A 20,288-nucleotide genomic window follows, 5' to 3' on the forward strand; every position below is an offset into this window, starting at 1 on the left:
GGATATGTGGTGGTCATTCCCTGACCTTTCCGCATCCTCCGTATTTGGTGGTGACAGGCTCGAACCGCGGTCTAATCAAGAAGCGTGTGCTAAGCACTGCTGCTCCTTCCCACCTGGCTACGGAGGAGCCACACAAATTCTTGGAAAGTACTACTACTACTTTCAGGAAACATTTCAGGAAAGATGTCACTCTAAAGTGACATCAAACTGGCATCAAACACCAGCTAAGCCCTGCATGACCAATCAATAACAGGCATGCTCAAGGTTCCTGCAAAATGTAAAGTAAGTAAAATTAAAGGAAATACCCTAAAAGCAGGGAATAGGTGCTCATCACTGAATTAATTATTATTACTTTTTATAATTCTTTGGACTACTGCATCCTTTCTACTAGAACATATTATGATAAAGGAGATCTAAGTAGAATAATTATAAATAGCGCAGTGGTGGCCTTTCACTACATAAATAAGCTATTCTGTTGCTACTGCTTATTTGTACTACAGCCTACTAATTATCTGTTACAATAGAACTGTTTGTAAAGTTTATCAATACTACATAAAAAGAAACAGGAATTTTAAGTTGATTAAGAAACTTCCATTAACAATTTTCTCTTTTCTTTGAATATGTTAGGAAAATGAAAAGAGAGAAATGATCTCACGTTGCAACTTGAATTGAGAATGTTGCATACTGCAGCAGAAAATTGCTGACTCTGAAAATTTGTTGTTTATGGAAAATGGACTCTTTTTTAATTAATTATCATACTTAATTTTGTTTAATAAGCAGAAAAGCAAAAAGTTCAAATTACCAAGAATACTTTGGCTTGAGATAGAACCAACAATGATGGTAATCTTGCAAATCAAAAGTACATAGAGTGAGTTTCTTGTAATCTTCTTGCAAAATTATCTCTAGTAAGACATGATACAGCCAAATGGGATGTGTTGAGTGCTTTCAATACACAGATAGTAAAAAAATTATGCACCAATTCAGCTTTTTGGCAGGCTAATATGAAGACTTGAAGAAGAGAGTTGATGCACTCAAATAAATAAAAGAAAGAAGGACCCATCAAGAACTTGGAGACACCCAGCATAACGCTGGAAGCTACACTCATGCACTGCATAATACAATGACATCCTACACAGCAGAATACGGTGGTCCCACAAGATGTAACTACTGTGGTCACTCTACTGTCAGGGAAATGGGAAATATATTTTGTAAACAGTATAGGGGGAACAGGACGACCAAGGTATGTCTACTGGGGTCAAAAGTTCATGACATAGCAGATATCATCTTTTAAGGAATAAAAAAGATTATACTGTTGTAAATATTACTAATAAATCATATTCAACCTGAGACCTTACATAACAAGAACAAGGCAATATTCAGAAAAAAAGTTGTGAGGTGAACTTAAATTTGAAAGTGTCTTCAATTCTATCGATACATAGGAGGAAGTACATGATAGTCTTTTCAATCAATTCAGCTGTGGACAGACTGTGCAAGGCTCATAAGGTACAATTTTCCTTAGCATAGTCTGTGCTTGTTAATAAGAGAGTGTTTTTACAGTATACACTTAAATAGAAAGAGAACAAGAACGTGCTGAAGGGATGCTAATGCTATCAAAGCAATGTTATATCAGACAGGTCAGAAAACTGTTAGCTTCAGATGATACAAAGACTAATATTTTAACATTAGCTGCAGGTAAAGTGTAAATGGTTCTTGCACTCCTTCTACTGGGACAGGCAATAGCCAGGAACACAAAGTACTAGAAGTTCAGTAAACAAATTTGATAAATTTGAAGTATTGGTTAAGTAATGCATACTGCAGGGTTAACAGAGACATGGTGTCACTCAGACATAAGGAATGCAGAATTTCAATTACAACAGTACAATTTTCACAGTAAGGATAGTTTCTAGTGAATAGATTTAAGGGTCTTGCAGCAAGGGGAGAGCGTTCCCCAAATCTGCAATGAGCTGTTGTAATAGTAAAAACTCTGTAAAGGCCAGGAAAAAGTATGAATATTGTGTAGTTTACATGTAGTGTTAGGTTATGTTGGTCTGTTGTTCATCTGGCCTCTTTCCCTAGGGGGCTGTGGTGTTTCGTGGGATGTCCCTATAGAGGCAATCCACCTTAAACAGGGGAAGGGACTCTTAATGCATTGATTGCCAAGCTAGTTTATGAAAAAATTTACCCCAGGAATTACAAAACATATTTAGTAACTAATTTGATCAGTAATTCTAAAATAAATATTGTAATGTCAGTGTTATGTTGTTTTTTCACTTAAAATCTCAAAAAAGTATTTTTTTTGTGTCATACAAAGGGTACTAGGAAAGTTTTGCAATACAGCTTTGTTTATTTAATTTTTTCAAAGTAATTTCCTGTACATTCAATACACCTCTCCATCCTCTGAAACCAATCTTTAAACCAGTTCTGCCAAGTTTCACTAGGGAGTAAAGCACACTCGTTGTCCCAAGCCCGTAGAAGGTCCTCATCACTGGAAAACCACCTCCCTTTTAGCTTCATTTTCACATGCGGGAACAGTGCAAAGTCGCAGGGAGCAAGGTCTGGACTGTAGGGTTTCGAGAAGTTTCAGTCCTGTCGTGGTCAAATATTCGGTGCAGGCTTTGGCGCGGTGAGCTGGAGCATTTTCGTGATGGAGGTACCAGGTGTCCATTCTTGACTTTGGCCGCAGGTTCTTCATAGATCCAATGACTTTAGGCAGGCATTGTTCAGTATACCACTTAGCTGTGACTGTCTTCTGCGTGTCCAAAACGACACGTTCCACAATTCCACTCGATTTGAAAATACAGCTATCATTTTCTTCTTTACAGATCGGGATTTTCTGACAATTACGGGTGTGTCGTCATCATCAAAGACCCAAACTTTGTTTTGAGCCTTGGTCGGCAGATCGTAATAGTACAGCCAAGTCTCGTCACCTGTCACGATGTTGTTCACATACCGAGATTGTCCCTTATCAAACTTTTTTAACATCTCCCCTCACCAAGTCACACGTCGTGTCATCTGCTCTTCAGTCAGTTGATGCGGCACCCAGAGAGAACAAAGTTTCTTCACGTGCAAATGATCTTGCAGAATCGAACGAATTGCTGGTGCATTTAGGCCCAAAGTATCCTCTATCTGTTGGTAGGTAACTCGCCTGTTTTCGTCAAGCATTTTCCTCACAGCAGTAACGTTTTCCTCCGTAACTGACATTCGTGGCCTTCCCGGCCTCTCAGAATCCTCCAGAGTGAAATTTCCCCTTTGGAATTCTCTATACCATCTGAATATCGTTATACGATGTGGACAATCATCATCTAGTGCAAGAGTCATTTCTTCTAAGCACTGGTCTATGGTTAAACCACGCACGAAATTATACCGCAAAACTGTCCTTATCTCATTTCGTGACCACGATGCCATCGCAAGCACTTTACACTCTCACTACTAATGAATAACTGAGCCCATCGACTTGGCGCGGCAGCTACTATGCACGTATGAACATGTCTCAACATGCAGCAACAAGCAGCTTCCTGTGATTCATTGTTGCGTTATATTGCAAAACTTTCCTAGTACTCTTTGTATATGTGGTTGACTAGGCTCAGTAAGCCATGTCAGTCACATGTGTGTGTGACCATATTAAGTGACACATGTGGTCACACATTTGCACGCAAGCTGTGCAATAAACTCATCACAAACTTGTCGAAATAAGTTTGTCAGTATTGTTAAAAGATTTTGTCAAAACAAGTTCATTAAAAAAAGGGCAGTATTGCACTGTATTATCCATTATATTGTGTTGTGTGTTTCTTTACAAGTTTGTACAAGTGTGCTGTAAAAAAAGCTCTAAAAAAGTAATGATCAGAAGAAAATTACTAAAAGAGGAACTAAGAAAAATTGCTGAAAACCTTAGTACAGCAATACCCCGTATAGCACTGATAATTGGTACTGAAACTGTTCTGTGTTATGTGAAACCGTGTTGATTGAGGTATGATTATAATGAGTCTTAATTGAATGTACAGGCATACCTCGAATAACGAATAGGATGCGTTCCACGAAATTACTTCGTTAAGCGAAACTTCGTTTTCAGAGGTAAAAATACTATGGCAGAATAGGGTTTGTTTGTTGTTTGGTTTTTAGGAGCATTAGCAACTAAGGCCATATTGCTCCGGGATATGCGGTGGTCATTCCCTGACCTTTCCGCATCCTCCGTATTTGGTGGTGACGGGCTCGAACCCCGGTCTAATCAAGAAGCGTGTGCTACGCACTGCTGCTCCTTCCCACCTGGCTACGGAGGCGCCGGCAGAATAGGGATACGTTCTTACGTAAAGAAAATGAAAAGCTTTTTTTTCGGACAAAGAAAAGTTTTATTAAATAAACAGTCAACTTATATACAAAGTGAAATCACATTTTAAAATACGAGTCTAAAGTTGATTGTTTATGCTCTTTTTCTCTTTCATTTAACAATTGCCTATACGGAGTTATTGCATTTAACACTGATCGCTTAACAATAATACTTCTTCCTAAATCAGGATCATTTTCACTAAAAAAATTTAACGTTTTCAATGTCATTTAAGCACCTTTTTAAATCTTTGGTTGTTAACACTTTTTCGGCAGGAACTTCTTTAACTTCGTCTTCATTACTAACAAGGTTTTCTAAATATTCCACTGAAAAACCATTACCTTCTGCATTCAATAAATTTCTAACATCCTCTTCATTGAGATTTTCAAAACCTATTGATTGAGCCATCTGGATAACTTCATTTCCAATTTCTTGGATGTTATTTTCTTCTTCTAGTATAACTTCTGTCCATATTTTGCGCCAAACTCCATTTAAGCATTTCTTAGTGACTTCTTTCCAAGAACTATCAATGTTTTCAATTTCGTTTTTAATGGTGAAGTTTTTCCAAAAAGTTTTAACTGTCATTTCCTCTTTATCCTCTAGTTCAGTTAAACTGCTTAATGTTCGATGCAGATAATAAGCTTTAAATGATGCTTTTCCTCCCTGATCCAATGGTTGAATCAGGGAAGTTGTGTTTGCTGGAAGAAACACAACTTTGACAGGAATGCAACGTGTTAAGATCAGTAGGATGTCCCGGAGCATTGTCTAACAACAAAAGAGCTTTTTCTTCAAAGTTGTTTTTTTGACAATACCGTTTTACTTCAGGACAAAAGTGGTTAACAAACCAATCAGTAAATAACTCCTTGGTAACCCACGCTTTTCTATTTGCTTTCCATATTACAGGTGAATTCATTTTTATGTTACCTTTTAACACCCTCGGATTTTCTGAATGGTATACTAATAACAATTTTAATTTATAATCGCCAGAGGCATTTGATCCAAAGAGTAACGTTAAACGGTCTTTGGCTGCTTTGAACCCAGCAGCTGATTTTTCTTCAATAGATATGAAGCTTTTTGTTGGTAGCCGTTTCCGGAACAAACCGCTTTCGTCAACATTGAACACCAAATTTGGAAAATTTTCACGTTCAATTATTTCCTTTAGTTTTTTTGAAAACTTATTTGCAGCTTCTCCTGTTAATTTTACACTATGAATCCTGGCCCGTTTTTTTAAATTTCTCGAACCAACCACGAGAAGCCCCAAAGGTTTCCGTAATTTCTTCAGTTTGTTTAGATTTCAGGTGATTAAACTGGAATATATATTTTTTATGTTAAATGGGGCTTGAAATTGCCGACTTCGTTATATCGAAGCTTCGTTATCAGAGGTAACGTTAACCGAGGTATGCCTGTATACCAGAGAAACAGTCTCTAAACAAATTATAATAAATCTACACACAATTTGCACCTGATAGCCAATTAAAAAGATTTGAAATAAAAAATATTGCAAAAATTTTATTAATGAAAATGTAACATCATGGGAGATGAGAAAAAAACTTTATTGTTTATTTCGGTATTTCAATAATGAAGTCTGGTGAAGTTGTCTCTTCTTTTTCTTGGCATAAAAGTCTTTGTAGCATAAAATCCAATCTTGTAAAATTTGTAGTATCTTGATGCCATGTTCAACATTCAGATCTCCATTCATAATCGCCTCGCAGGCCATGTCAACCCTACCCCCCAAAAAAGTTCGGTGTGATAAAAGCACTGGGAAAACAATGTGAGTAGGAGTGTGTTGTAGCCCTAATAACCGTGATGAATACAATGAACAACTATACAGGAAAATGGGTGGACCAGTAAATCAGAATGTCTCATAATGGGGATTTTAACTTTATGGACTTGTGGGTTGATCACTATACACTTAAACAGAAGGGGGTACAAGAATGGGTGCTGAAGGGATGCTAATGATATTGAAGTAATGTTATGTCAGTAGCATCACTTTTCTGGATTTACTGGATTACTGTCTTCTGCACAAGCATGACAGAGGGATAATAAGAGAAGTACTTAAAATAAGACCAAAAGAGAACCAAGCTAAAAAAAGTCCAATGGAGGGCACCCATTTGGTCCAACAGGGATCAAATGGGTGCCCTGCTTTTAGAATATTGAAAGACTGTAAAAGAGTGCAAAATCCAGATATCCAGATTTATAGCTACATAGTATCATCAGAGTATTCATCATCAACTACATAGTATCCATCAAATGATACAAGTAAAAAAAAGTAAAGTGCAGCCATTATCAACCCACTGCAGGATGGAAGCCTCCTCAACAATTCATGCTGAGGGAAATGGACCATAATCTGCCACGCTGGTCCAGTGAGGGTTGGCAGATCGACTGTATTCAGCAGTCATGGGCTTGAACCCCGGTCTACTCAAAGAGCATGTGCTACTGCACTCCCACTCCTGTCCACTCGGCTACGGAGATAACCTTAAAAAAAAAAAAAATTTCCTCAGTAAGGGCAAAATTGAAGTAACAACTGGTAGAATCGCTGGAGTAAAGATTTTGATCTTCACAGGTGTAGCCAATGAGTAAACAACAACAGGGTTCAACACAGATCTTGCTGTTCCAACATCCTTCACAACAGCTGTGCTTCACAGCTCTTGAAATATGTAACACATGTATGTGAATTCTCCAAATCTGGTTGATGACAGTTCTGAAATGCATTTAGAAATGTCGTTTGTAAAGAAGTTTGTTATTATTTATTGGTTAGTATCAGGATAGGCAAGCTTACAATTACTTCTAAATCCACTGTATCAATATTAATAACATAATCAACTAAAGCAAAAATCATATTTTCATGTGGTGAAAAATGTTTTTCCTCATATCTCGCTTCATACTCACAGAATATCCTTTATATAAAATATTAATCATCCTATTATTTCAGCTAGCTTCCTGCTTGGTGGCATTAAAATAAATACATAAAGAAATAAATAAAATTTTTATACTCAAAGTAGCCATGATATCCTTTTTCCACAAGAAAAAAAAAAAAAAAAAAAAGTTTACTCAATGGAATAGCATTATATCTAGAAATCAGAAAGTTTGCAAATGAGATAAATATGAGTAAACATAATGTGGATTTTTATATAAAAGCAATATATTATTAATCCTTTGGCAAACGTGCACATGCACACACTGTTTTTCATGCAAGGGACCAAAAAAATATATGTACATGCATAATGTCAGGCTGAAAGTGAAAGCCTACAAGCATTGAGCGGACCGTGGTTCAAACCTACAACCGCTAAATACAGTTATTGATTATATTCATTGTCAAAATAATTAATGCAAAATCCACTGACATACTGGTCATGCCGGAGTATAAACAAGAACTTTTTAAATGTGTTTTGAACTTCCTTCAATGCAGTATCAAGAAATTGTATTTGTACAGATTTTCTCTAAACTCTAGAGAGACAAGCTGCTTATCTAACTGTTTACAAGTAATAGCAATTTTTTTTATTTTTGTATTTTTCTACATTTATATAATTTATGTTTATATTTACAATAGTTTCAAAAATCAGCGTACACCCTTTCAACAAGATTTGAGGCAATGAGGAATCACACACCCCCTGAAATTTAAGAAACTCTCTGGAATTGAGATTCATTTACAGTGGATGATGTCACTTATTTGTAAGCACTTTGGAATACAGCTTAATTGATAACAATGACTGATTGATAATAGTAAAACAGGATGAAACAAGAATGCAGTGCAGAAATGTGTGCATAAAAAGGTAAAAGTAGACAGAAAAAAAACATGAAAAATCATGCAACATAACATATTGCCTGTCCACTATTTCTTCAAGAAAGGTAACAAGAAAAATAAAACTGTCTAATGTTTATGGAAATCCATACAAACATGTGTGTACAAACAAAGTACTTTCTTTCATGGAGACCAACGACCATACCACTATAAGAAACAACAGCAGTAACTAGACATGCAATGTGCCAGAGAACAAATCAGGATGTTATGTAATCACTTCATATGTGCTAACTATGATAGTGCAAAAAAAAAGTAATAACAAAAATCAAAGCACCGATTACAATAAGCATAATGTTTTTTTTTTCTGTGTATTCGTATGTCTGATTGAAACTTCATAATAGCAATAACATCACACAAAGAATACATCATCCATAATCACAGTAAGCAGCGCACACTGCATGTATATTATCTGATTCAGTTTTATCAAATTGGATGAAGCTGAATCAAACAATACATAGGTAAACATGAGAAGATTTCTACAATTTTTTTTATATTTTTATGATTTCTTTCCAATTTTTTTCTTTTTTTTAATTATTTTAAGAAAATTTTAATTTTATTTTTGATGATAATCCTGTTCTAATGGTTGGCTATAAAGTCAAAATAATAAAAAAATTTATATTTAACCCTTTGCAGTCCAATGTCGCACATCATGAGATGTTAAAAAATTTCACTTCCGGTCCAAGTCCAATGTCACATCAGATGCACCTTTCTGTTCTGTCAATTTCATAGCTTGTTTTCCTGCTCTTCTGATATATTTATATACCTTATATTAAGTCACTGGCTCTGTCATCAAATTTGCTGATCGCTTTTTCAGTCACTTCTAACAGAGATAGAAGGCCAAAATTTTGCACGTATTCCTAATTAGCGTGACAATGCATTCTATCAAAATTTGAGCTAAATCTATTAAGCGGTGCACTGTTCAGCCATTGCATGTCATATCTGGATTTATACCTGACCAGCATTTCGGACCTTTTCCCCACTTATATGATTAGAGAGGTATAATTTTGTAAATAAACAATCTCTTTTGACATAATCATACTTTATTTATAAAAAATGTATGAAAATTTCTATTCATAAAAAATAATAAAAATAAAAATAAAAAAATAAGAAAATAAAAATAAAAAAATAATATAAAAAACAAGTTTTTCAAAAATATACCTTAATTCCGATAAAATATAAGGTGTGGTGTTCACCCCTGCAACATACAATGCCTCATTTTAAAAAATGGTAAAGGCCACACCTTATATTTTATCAGAATCAAGGTATATTTTTTAAAAACTTGTTTTTTATATTATTTTTTATTATTGAACTGCCTTCTATTTATACTTTATATAAACAATTTGACAAACTAATTGAATGTTTATATTCAACTGTTAACAGCCAGTGGCTATAGTTTTTCTTCATTTTTAGTGTTCATTTCGTATTTATTCTCTCTGCCAGAAACAAAGTGTTTAGTCATGGCATCAACATCTCATGAAGGCTTTTCTGATGAAACTGAGAAACTGTTAGAAATTTCCCATTCACAATTTGATTTACTTTTGTCTGATAGTGACGATAATGTTATTATTATTATTATTATTAGCTATAGGGTGCAAGGAACCTGGGGCTTATGCTGAACCAGCCAAAAAAATTTCAGAATTACCCTCAGAGAGAGAGAGAGGGAGAGAGAGAGAGAGAGAGAGAGAGAGAGAGAGAGAGAGAGAGAGAGAGAGAGAGAACAAGAGTTGGAAGTAGAAGTGAATCACCAAGAAAGAGAAGAATGATGATATCCAGCTAAGGACCCTGGGTGTGACAAGCCCATGGTCCAGATGTGAACCCCCGGGGTTATTATTTGTGATCCCAACGATATATCTTCTAACAGTAATGAAGAAATTGATGACAACCTGTCAACCAATGCTGTTGTTGTTGTTGTTGTTTGGTTTTTAGGAGCATTAGCAACTAAGGCCATATTGCTCCGGGATATGCAATGGTCATTTCCTGACCTTTCCGCATCCTCCATATTTGGCGGTGACGGGCTCGAACCCCGGTCTAATCAAGAAGTGTATGCTAAGCACTGCTGCTCCTTCCCACCTGGCTATGGAGATGCCTACCAATTCTGTGTGGAATACTGGAGATCAAGCAAGGTAAATGATGTTTCAGTTAAACATTCTCCCTTTACTGTTTCAAATTGTGGATTTCATTTGATTAATTCATGTATTCCAAAAACTAAACTTGAATATTTTCAGCTGCTTTTTTTTTTTTTTTTACAAATTCTTTGAAAAAATTTTGAATGAAACTCTTTCAAATAAGCTACTTAAAGATTGTCCCTATGACTGGGTTTCAGTTTCAATACTGAACTAAAGGCTTTTTTGTTCAGTATTGAACATTAGTAACATGGGACTAAATGAAAAAAACTGATATAAAGGAATCAACAGTCTGAAGAATGAGCACATAAAATCCTGTTTTTCAAAAACATTTTTATCAGGAAGAGATTTCTGCAGATATTTTGGACATTGCATCTTTGCTTACCAAAAAGAGGGCATATAAAAGGAATTCAAAGTCAGGGAACAAAAATATAGAATATTGTTGATTATCATGATGAAAAATTTTGTGACATTTTTTTCCAGGCAGCAATACTGTGTTAGACAAAAGCACTGTTGGTTTTAAGGGTAGAATTTCATTCAAATGTTATAACACTCAAAAGCCAACAAATTAGGATCTTCGTGTATTTTCTTTTTTTGTTGACTCAGAAATAAGTTACGTCTCAGCTACTGTGCCATATTTTGGAAAGGCTCAATAAGGCCAGACTTGACTTTCATCTCAAGAATCGTGCTTAATCTCATCCAAAGACTTTTTAAAAGTGTTGAGGGTAGTGGATTTCCTTTGTTTATTGACCAATTTTACACAAATATTCAACTAATAGAACTACTAAACTAAATATACACTTAACAGGCAGCGTTGTGGTAAACAGGAAATTTTACCACTAGATATGAAGATGACAAAGAAAAACCTTCCTGTTTCCCATACCAGTGCCTGTTAAGTGTGCATTCAGTTTATGTAGTTCTTCTGCTATCAATACCAGTGTAAAATCAGTCGGTGAACAAATGAAATCCACCACCCTCAGTTCAAGTGCTAGTAAAGAAAGACAAAAGAACTGTACTCATGCTTGCTACTTGCTATAATACCCAAACTGTGGTCACATCAGGAAAAGTAAAAGAGAGGGAAAATTTTACAGACTGAAAAGCCAGTTGCTATTTGTGAATATACAAAAATATGGAAGCAGTAGACAGAGTTGATCATTACTGTGCAAATTATTCGTTCACTCGGAAATCAATAAAATGGTGCAGAATGTTGTTTTTCTGGCTATTAGAAGCCTCAACTGTGAACATATTCCTCTTGATAGTAGTGGCAGATCCATCTAAAAAAAAATAATAATAATAATAAATAAACTTTATCACAAGCAGTTTTGAAAGAAGTTGCTTGTTCAGCTAGTACAAGATGTCCAAAATAATAATATCCTTTCTAGAAAAAAGTCCATCAAGTTCAGATGCTGGAGAGAGAGAGGGAGAGAGAGAGAGAGAGAGAGAGAGAGAGAGACAGAGAGAGAGAGAGAGAGAGAGAGAGAGAGAGACTGAATTCCCCCCCCCCCGCATTTTGTGATGAAACAAAGAAATTTAAATAAGAAAGACCGTGCGTAACAGAAGGGTTAGGAACGGAAGAAAATAAACAGTTTGGTATTGCAAGACATGCTCCAGAAACCCAGGACTGCATCCGGGTGAATGTTAGAAGAAATACCACAGACTAAGATCATACAAAACCTTTTTATAATGTTTTACCAATCAGTTTTATATGATAACTCATGTACGATCAAAATAAATAATTTTTGAGGAGCTCATATTCAGTATTAATTTTTTTTCATTTTGGTGGACTGCAAAAGGTTAAATGAATTTGCATATAGTTTTTGTATTTTACAAACTTGGAAATTCCTTTAAAAAAAAGATATATATATCTCATTCCAGGTCACCTACATGCCATTCAGAAACACACTCACAAAAGGGTTGAGAAATACATCACAGAGAGAGAGAGAGAGAGAGAGAGAGAGAGAGTGGGGGAGGGGGAGGTAAATATACCTTCTTCATGCATCCGAAGAAAGAAAATTACAGTATCCACCTGTCTGTTCCTCAATCCTTGCTGAAGCACACTAAAATCAACTTCAATACTTTTCCAACTGTTAAGTCGCGATAAAGTTTCTGCTGCTCCTCCTCGAGTATAAAGCATTAACTATTTAAAAAAGAAATAAATGCATATCTGTCATTAACATACTTTTTTACTGAGAGATAACAAACATCACCAAAATACTGTTATTAAAAGACATTCTTTAACCTAGGTTGAATTTGTTAATAATTTTTCAGTACTTACTAGTCAGAAAGGAAATACTAAAGATCTTAGTTACAGTCAATCATTTAATCCAATATTCTACCATTTTGGGTCAAAAAAAAAAAAAGAAACACTTTACGTGTAGTCCATATGAATGAGAGGGAATGACTAAAATTGCACCAACTGTTTGGCAGTAACTGCATCTGGTAAAAAGTGGAAAACACTCCTTAAATATATTCTTATATGTGGGTTGGCAGTCGACACAGGCTTCTAAAGCCAGTGACTTGTAAGTCATGACCCAAAATCACCATTAGATTTGCTTGGGGTCACAATATATTTCTGTTATAACCACAGTGGTGGACAAAAAAACTGCATCACTTGTGAATTTTACGAAAAATGTGTTTTGCGCTGCATTGTGGGTTGCAGAAATGTTCAAAATGCATTTGTTAGATGGGATATATACCTCTGTGAATGAAATCCAAAAAAAAGACTCCACCTGATATACCTAACTGCTATAAATATCTTCCCAAAGGGTAAAATGCATAATTAATGGAAATATGAGAAATCATGCAAATGATTATTTTATTGCATTTACATGTACAAACTAAAATTAAAAGTTAGCATAATAGTATTAAGTACTGTAAATCAGCAAAATAAGTCCTCGATATTTTGTTGTTCCTCCTCGAGCTGAAATTACAGCCTTGCAACGATCTGGCATAGAGTTAATCAACTTCTGGATATATGGTTGCCCAATTTCATGGTGCCACACCCTTACAATGCTCTTCTGCAGCAGAATCTTACTTGTTGGCTTCTTCTGAGCAATTTTAGACGACATTATGTACCAGCAATTTTCAATAGGGTTAAAATCTGGACTGTTGCCTAGCCAGTCCAACATTGTAATGCAAGCATTTCTGAGGTATGACTGCACATTAAGGGAGGAAAACGAGGGAAACATTGGTGCAAGTATGTTTTAAGCCTTGTGAGACAAGAAGACAAACTCATCATTAAATCTAAATAGCATAAAACTTACCAATTTTGCTGTTTTTTTTTTTTTTTTTTTTTTTTGTAGTTGTTGGCGCATCGGCTTCTGTGGCCATATTGCACCTCCCAAGGTTTTTGCAGTACTTTGATCCAAGCCCGAGGCGGGAATCGAACCCGCGACCTTTGGGTTGCCGGGCAGGTACTTTACCCACTCGGCTAGCTCGGCCGGCCAATTTTGCTGTGTGGCAAGGTGCTAAGTCCTGTTGAAAAATGCAGTTTCGGACGTCTGTGTGTTGATTTCTAATAATAGGCACTCCTCCAAGATAGCAGTGTAGATTTCTGCATTCGCCATTCCGTTAATAAATTAATTTGCTCCACCCCTTTGCTTGTTATGCATCCCAAACCATCTGACCAGCAGGGAACTTGACAGTTGGTTTTATGTAGTCAGGATGGTATGCCTCCAATTTTCATCTTCTGACATATCACTTCCCATCTGAGCCATGCAGGTTAAATTTCGATTCATCAGAAAAGATGGTGTCCCATTGCTCTTTTGACCATGAAACTTGCATTTTAGCCCAAGTAAGTCGCTTCTCCTCATTTGTTGGGTCAACAAAGGCTTCTTCTTGGGCTGATAGACATGCAGGCCACATTCCGAAAGCCGCCTTTGGTTCATTCGTGCACTTGTTTCAACATCAGAGGCCATCTCAAAGTCCAGTTTTAGATCATGAGCACTAGCATGGTGATTACAAAGGCATAGCCGTTTCAAATATCAATCTTGGGAAGGTATAGTCACTCTTTTACGGTCTGATACAGCTCTTCTCTTCACATGACTGGTTTCATGCTTTAATTTCAGTACCGGTGACAGGTGGCAGCCCATTTTTATCAGCGATAGCATGCGTAGAAAGCCATTCCTGGGACAGAGCAACAGCTACAATTTTTTTCCTTGGTTTCTCCACTGAACATAGGGAGCCATGCTTACACATCTGCAAAACAGGAAATTAATGAGCATGTACAGCCTTCCAACGCTATTCATAGAAATGGCTTATGCAATACCTTGCAATTACTGTCTGATGAAATAGAAGCGTGTGTTATCTGACACAATACATTTGCTTTGTGACAAACAAAATGACTGTAATCATTAGCATTAGCATTAGAAGAGGCACATGATGCAAGAAAGCAAGCTTATACAGCATCAGCCAAAAAAAAAAAAAAAAAAAAAAACCCTTAGTATTTCACTGTTCCATTCATTCCAAATGTTTGTCTAGTTCTGCCTTGAATTTATTTAAGCTATCAACTTCCACAACAACAGATGGAAGTTTGTTCCAGCAACCAACTACCTGCTAGCTAAAGGCAAACTCTACATCTATTCTGCAACTGTCTTTCCTCAGTTTGAATCTATGGCCCCTCAGGCTTGTAATCTGAGAAGAATCCCATCAGCATTGGGCCTGCTCAATCCATTCAAGTCCTTATACACTTCAATCAGATCGCCTTGCAGGTGCCTAGTCTCCAGAAGCTACAATTTGCAGAGCTTAAGCCTTTCTTCATAAGAGTACCCTTTTGTTCCCTTCACCAGTCTTGTTGCCCTTCTCTGTACTCATTCTAGCAACTCTACACTTTCCTAAAATGAGACTTTCATACCTGTACAGTACTCAAGGTGTGGCCTGACCATTGCCTTATACAAAAGGATAATCACCTCCTTATCCCTGTTTGCAAAATTCCTGTATATTATTGACAAGACCCCATGACCTACTCTGGCAGCCTGTCTGAACTGCTCAGAACACTTCATATCTAACTGCACAATTACCCACAGGTCTCTTTCATTCTCCACTACCCTCAGTGTAACACCACCTGGTTGGTACATTTCTGTCGAGTTATTGCTACCCATATGCAGTACTTTCATTTATCAATGTTAAACTTCAGTTGCCACTTCTCAGCCCATCTACCCAACTTTTCCAGATCCTGTTGCAGCAGCATACTGTCATTACTGGTATTAACAAACCTGCCAACCTCTGTATCAACTGCAAACTTCGACATTAAGCCTGATATACCTTAATCAATATCAGTAATAAATATACAAAACAACAATGGGCTCAACCAAACTCTGAGGACACCACTAATAACATTAGTCCACGTAGAGCAGTATCCATTGATTATCACTTTCTGTCTTCTCTCACTCAACCATCCTTTTATCCATTGTAGCAACTTATCCATAATGCCATACTGCTCCAATTTGTACAGTAGTCTTCCATTTGGAACAGTATCAAAAGCTTTCTTGAAATCCTAGTATACGATATCAAAATTATTTTTTGCATCCAGTTCCTTTGTGACCATGTCATAGCATCCAATCAAATTGGTCAGACAAGACTTCCCCTTGACAAACCCATGCTGTGTCTGAATTATTACTGCTGTCTTGTTTAAACGATCCTGCAATGCTTCTTTAATCAGTGACTCCATTATTTTCCCTGGAACAGAAGTCAAACTAACAGGTCTGTGGATATCAAACGATATCTTATAAGTTTCACTACAAGTGTTACTTCTTTAAGGTGATGCAGTTTTTTTGTCTGCCACTGTATATATAACCATAGTATTAGTAGTGAAAAATGATGCAAGAAAGCAAGCTTATACAGCATAAGCCAAAGAAAAACAACACTTCCCATGATCATACACTCTAACACTTCCTCTTGTTCTTCCTTAAATTTATTAAAACTACCCACTTTCATTGGGTAGTTGGAACAAAGTCAGTGGATGGTTGATTATTGGAACAAACCTCCCACACAAGGTGGGAGGTTTGTTCCAAAAATCAACCATCCACTGGCTGAAGGTAAACTTCTGCACATCTGTCCAGCAACTATCCTTCCACAATTTGAATTTATGTCTCCTCTTGCATAGGAAGGTCAGCACTCAAATAACTCAATTCAGTCAAAATACACCTGAAACAGATGTCCTCAGAAGTACCTGGTCTCCATATTCTGCAATTTGCAGAAAGGAAGCCTTTCCTAGTAAGCACACATCCTTGCTCCCCCTCGCTAATCTCGTTGCTTTGATCTGCACCTATACGAGGAGTGATCATTTAATTTGCAGGCTGTTACAAGATTTTATGTTTACCTCGTAAACTTTCCATAACTGCCACTAGAAGTGCTCTCCCTGATTGCTAATACCTTTTTATATTTTAATCTTTTCCTGGAGCACTGCTGTTTTTGCACCACAAAAATCAAAATCAAATCAAATCAAACCCTGATTGCTACTGAGCAGATACTGTGTGCACATGCCAATACTTGTCGAGCTAGTGTTGCGTGAAGGGAGTTATTTTAGCTGTGTGTCACTGACAATCGTTTTGAAGCAAGTATCATGTTGGATATTAGCATAGGCATATAATGCAAGAAAGCAAGCTTATGCAGCAAGCATCAGCAAAAAAAAAAAAAAAAAACCACTCCCATTTCCACCCTCCATTTGTTCGAAACACCTGTCCAGCTGAGCCTTAAATTTATTTAGGCTATCAACTTCCACAACAAGGGATGGAAGTCTCTTCCACCAACCAATAACCCGCTGGCTAAAGGCAAATTTCCACAAATTATCCTACATCTTTCTTTCCTCAATTTGAATTTCTGCCCTCTCAGGTGATTATTCTGAACAAGAGGAAGAATCCCATCAGAATTGAGCATGCTCAAACAATTCAAGGCTTTATTACACCTCTATCAGATCACCTTGCTGGTGCCTAGTCTCCAGACACTGTAATTTGCAAAACTTAAGCCTTTCTTCGTAAAAGCAACCCTTTGTTCCATTCACTAATCTTGTTGCGCTTCTCTGTACTCGTTCCAGCAGCTCTACATCCTTCTTGAAATGAGGCCTCCAGACAGTACTCAAGGTGTCGCCTAACCATTCCTTTATACAAGGGGATAATCACCTCCCTCCTTATCCCTGCTAGAAAAATTCCTGTATATCATTGACAAGACACCGTCAGCTACTCTTGCAGCCCATCTGCACTACTCAGAAAACTTCATATCTGCCTGCACAATTACTCCCATGTTCTTTTCGTTCTCTACTACTGTCAGTGTAGTACCACAGAGTTGAAACGTTGCTCTGGGGTTACTGTTGCCCATATGTAGTACTTTACATTTGTCAATGTTAAACTTCATTTGCCACCTCTCAGCCCATCTGCTCAACATTTCCAGATCCTGTTGCAGCAGCAAACTGTCAGTAGTTTCCTTAACAACCCTGCCAACCTTTGTATCACCTGCAAACTTGGACATTAAGCTTGATATACCATCATCAGTATCATTTATAAATACAGAAAACAACAATGGACCCAACACTGAAGCCTGATGGACTCCGCTAATAATATTAGTTCACAATGGGCAGTGTCCATTCATTACCACTCTCTGTCCTCTCCCCCTCAACCATCCCTTTATCCATAGCAGCAATTTGAATCCAATCCCACACTGCTCCAATTTGTGCAGCAGTCTTCCATGTGCAACAGTATCAAAAGCCTTTCTAAGATCCAATTATATAATATCAAAGTTATTCCCTGCATCCAGTTCCTTTGTGACTGCATCATAGTATCCAATCAAGTTGGTCAGGCAAGACTTTCCCCTTAACAAAACCATGCTGTGTCCGAGCTATAACTGAAGTCTTGTCTAGATAATACTGCAGTGCTTCTAACCAGTGCCTCCATTAATTTTCCTGGAACAGAAGTTAAACTCACAGGTCTATAATTACTTGTGTCAGCCTTTGATCCTCCTTTGTGAATTGGGGTCACATTTGCATATCTCCAGTGTATGGGTACCTCCACTGAGTCCAAAGAAGCTGTCATAATTATGGCTAAGGGTTTGCTTACTTTCTTTGCTGCCTCCTTTAATATAACTGAATGGATCCCATCCACCCCAGGTGCCTTTTTTACGTTTATCCTCAACAACTCCTCATGTGTGAATGTAGATGCAAACTACTCATTTAGTTTGTTAGCCACCTGAGCTAACAAACTAAATGAATTTGTTAGCTCAGGTGGCTAACAAACTCATTTAGTTTGTTTCATCAACAGTTGAACCTTTAATATCCGGTGCCTCCGTAGCCAAGTGGGAAGGAGCAGCAGTGCGTAGCACATGCTTCTTGATTTAGACCGGGGTTCGAGCCCGTCACCACCAAATACGGAGGATGCGGAAAGGTCAGGGAATGACCACCGCATATCCAAGGAGCAATATAGCCTTAGTTGCTAATGCTCCTAAAAACCAAATAACAAACATACAAACAAACCTTTAATATCCAGTGGACCAATCTGATTCGTCCCTTTCCTTCTACAGTTTCCATAGGTAAAGAACTATTTTCTGCTTTTCTTTGCATCCTTTGCCAAAGATTTCTCATAATCTGCCTTTGCCTGCTCAATCTCCTTTGTGACTTGGTTACAGACCAGCTTATATCTATCACAGGCTTCCATGTTACCCATTAATTTATATGTATCTCATGCATTTTTCTTCTCTGCCATATGTCTCATTAGTTCATCTGTCATCCATTTAGTTATGTAAAGCCTAGTAGCTTCTAAGATAAGTTCTTTGAATGCTTCCCCTTTTGAATTTGCTGTTGTTAACATCATCAGTTAGTCCCACTGTATAGAATTTAAATACCGTCTCAGACCATCATAGTCGCCTTTACGAAAGCAATAACCCTTCCATTTATCCCTGATGATAGTTACCTCTTTGAGTAAATCCCACTTCAGCACACTGTGATCGCTGCCACCTAGTGGTTCCTTTATCTGCAGATTCTTAATGCATGAAGAATCACTACTGATGATCAGATCAAGAGTATTACTCCCTCTAGTTGCCTCCCAAACATGCTGATGTAAAAAACAATCATACAATAAATCCAGAAAAGCCTTGCTAGTGTGTGAGTGACCAGCCCCCAAATTCCAGTCAATATCTGGGAAATTAAAATCCCCCATTATAAGACTCTCTGATTTACTGGCCCACTCTATTTCCCTGTACAGTGTCTTATTATACTCATCAGAGTCATTAGGCCTATAGCACACTCCTACTCTCAATTTTGATCTCCCAATGCTTATGTCACACCAAACTGACTCGACACTGCACTGTCCAGCGATGTCGACTGGCTTCACTTCCTTGGATTTTATGTGTTTCTTAACTAACAGCATAACTCCTCCTCCCTTTCTGTCCTGTATATCCTTTCTGTACACATTGTACTCCCCAAATTCCAGTTCTGCACTACTTATGTCTGTGTGACACCACGTCTCTGATATCCCAACAATATCTCCCTTTGATGTTTTGAGCAATACCTCAAATTCATCAAATTTATTTACCAAACTCCTAGCATTGGTGTACACGCAAATATACATACACTACATACACCTGTTCCTGTTCTTAGCTACCCTAACACAACCCATGTGTTTACTTCCATCGCAATGACTCCCAGCAATATCCGAAATACCCTGCATCTTGTTTTCCAGGCTGCTGCTCATTACAATAGAAGCAGTGCAAGAATCACTTTCACCTCTGCCAGTGGCTACTGTTAATCTATTAGTCCTTGTATTCCCCCAAGCTAGCAGTTTTCCGAACCACCTAACTCTGCCTCGATAGCATCAGCAAATATTCTTGCACCCTTCCTATTTAAGTGTATCCCATCCCTGTAGAAGCAGTCTCTCCTGTTAACAAGTAGACCAATCTGAAAAAAATTCTACCCCTTGAGCCTTGCACAATCTTTCCAGGGCCGAATTGATCAACAAGGTTCTCATCATATATTCCCTCCTATCATGTCTGGACAGAATTGCAGCACTTTCAAATTAAACCCCAATTCACGGCTTTTTTTCAACAGTGACCTGCACTT

The 20,288-nt window shown here is 37.3% G+C and overlaps 1 protein-coding gene across 1 annotated transcript in view; it reads right to left on the reverse strand.

The window, feature by feature from the left end:
* LOC150089271 (spatacsin-like) overlaps window positions 1-20,288 on the reverse strand; it is a 542,060-nt gene that overhangs the window by 423,744 nt on the left and 98,028 nt on the right. Inside the window, exon 4 of the mRNA XM_090389930.1 lies at window positions 12,233-12,383. Coding sequence (XP_090246056.1) covers window positions 12,233-12,383 — 151 coding nt within the window. The remainder of the gene's footprint in view (window positions 1-12,232; window positions 12,384-20,288) is intronic.

The sequence above is a fragment of the Mastigoproctus giganteus genome, chromosome 2, assembly GCF_048544385.1.
Source record: "Mastigoproctus giganteus isolate SK-2022 chromosome 2, ASM4854438v1, whole genome shotgun sequence".
NCBI lineage: Eukaryota > Metazoa > Arthropoda > Arachnida > Uropygi > Thelyphonidae > Mastigoproctus > Mastigoproctus giganteus.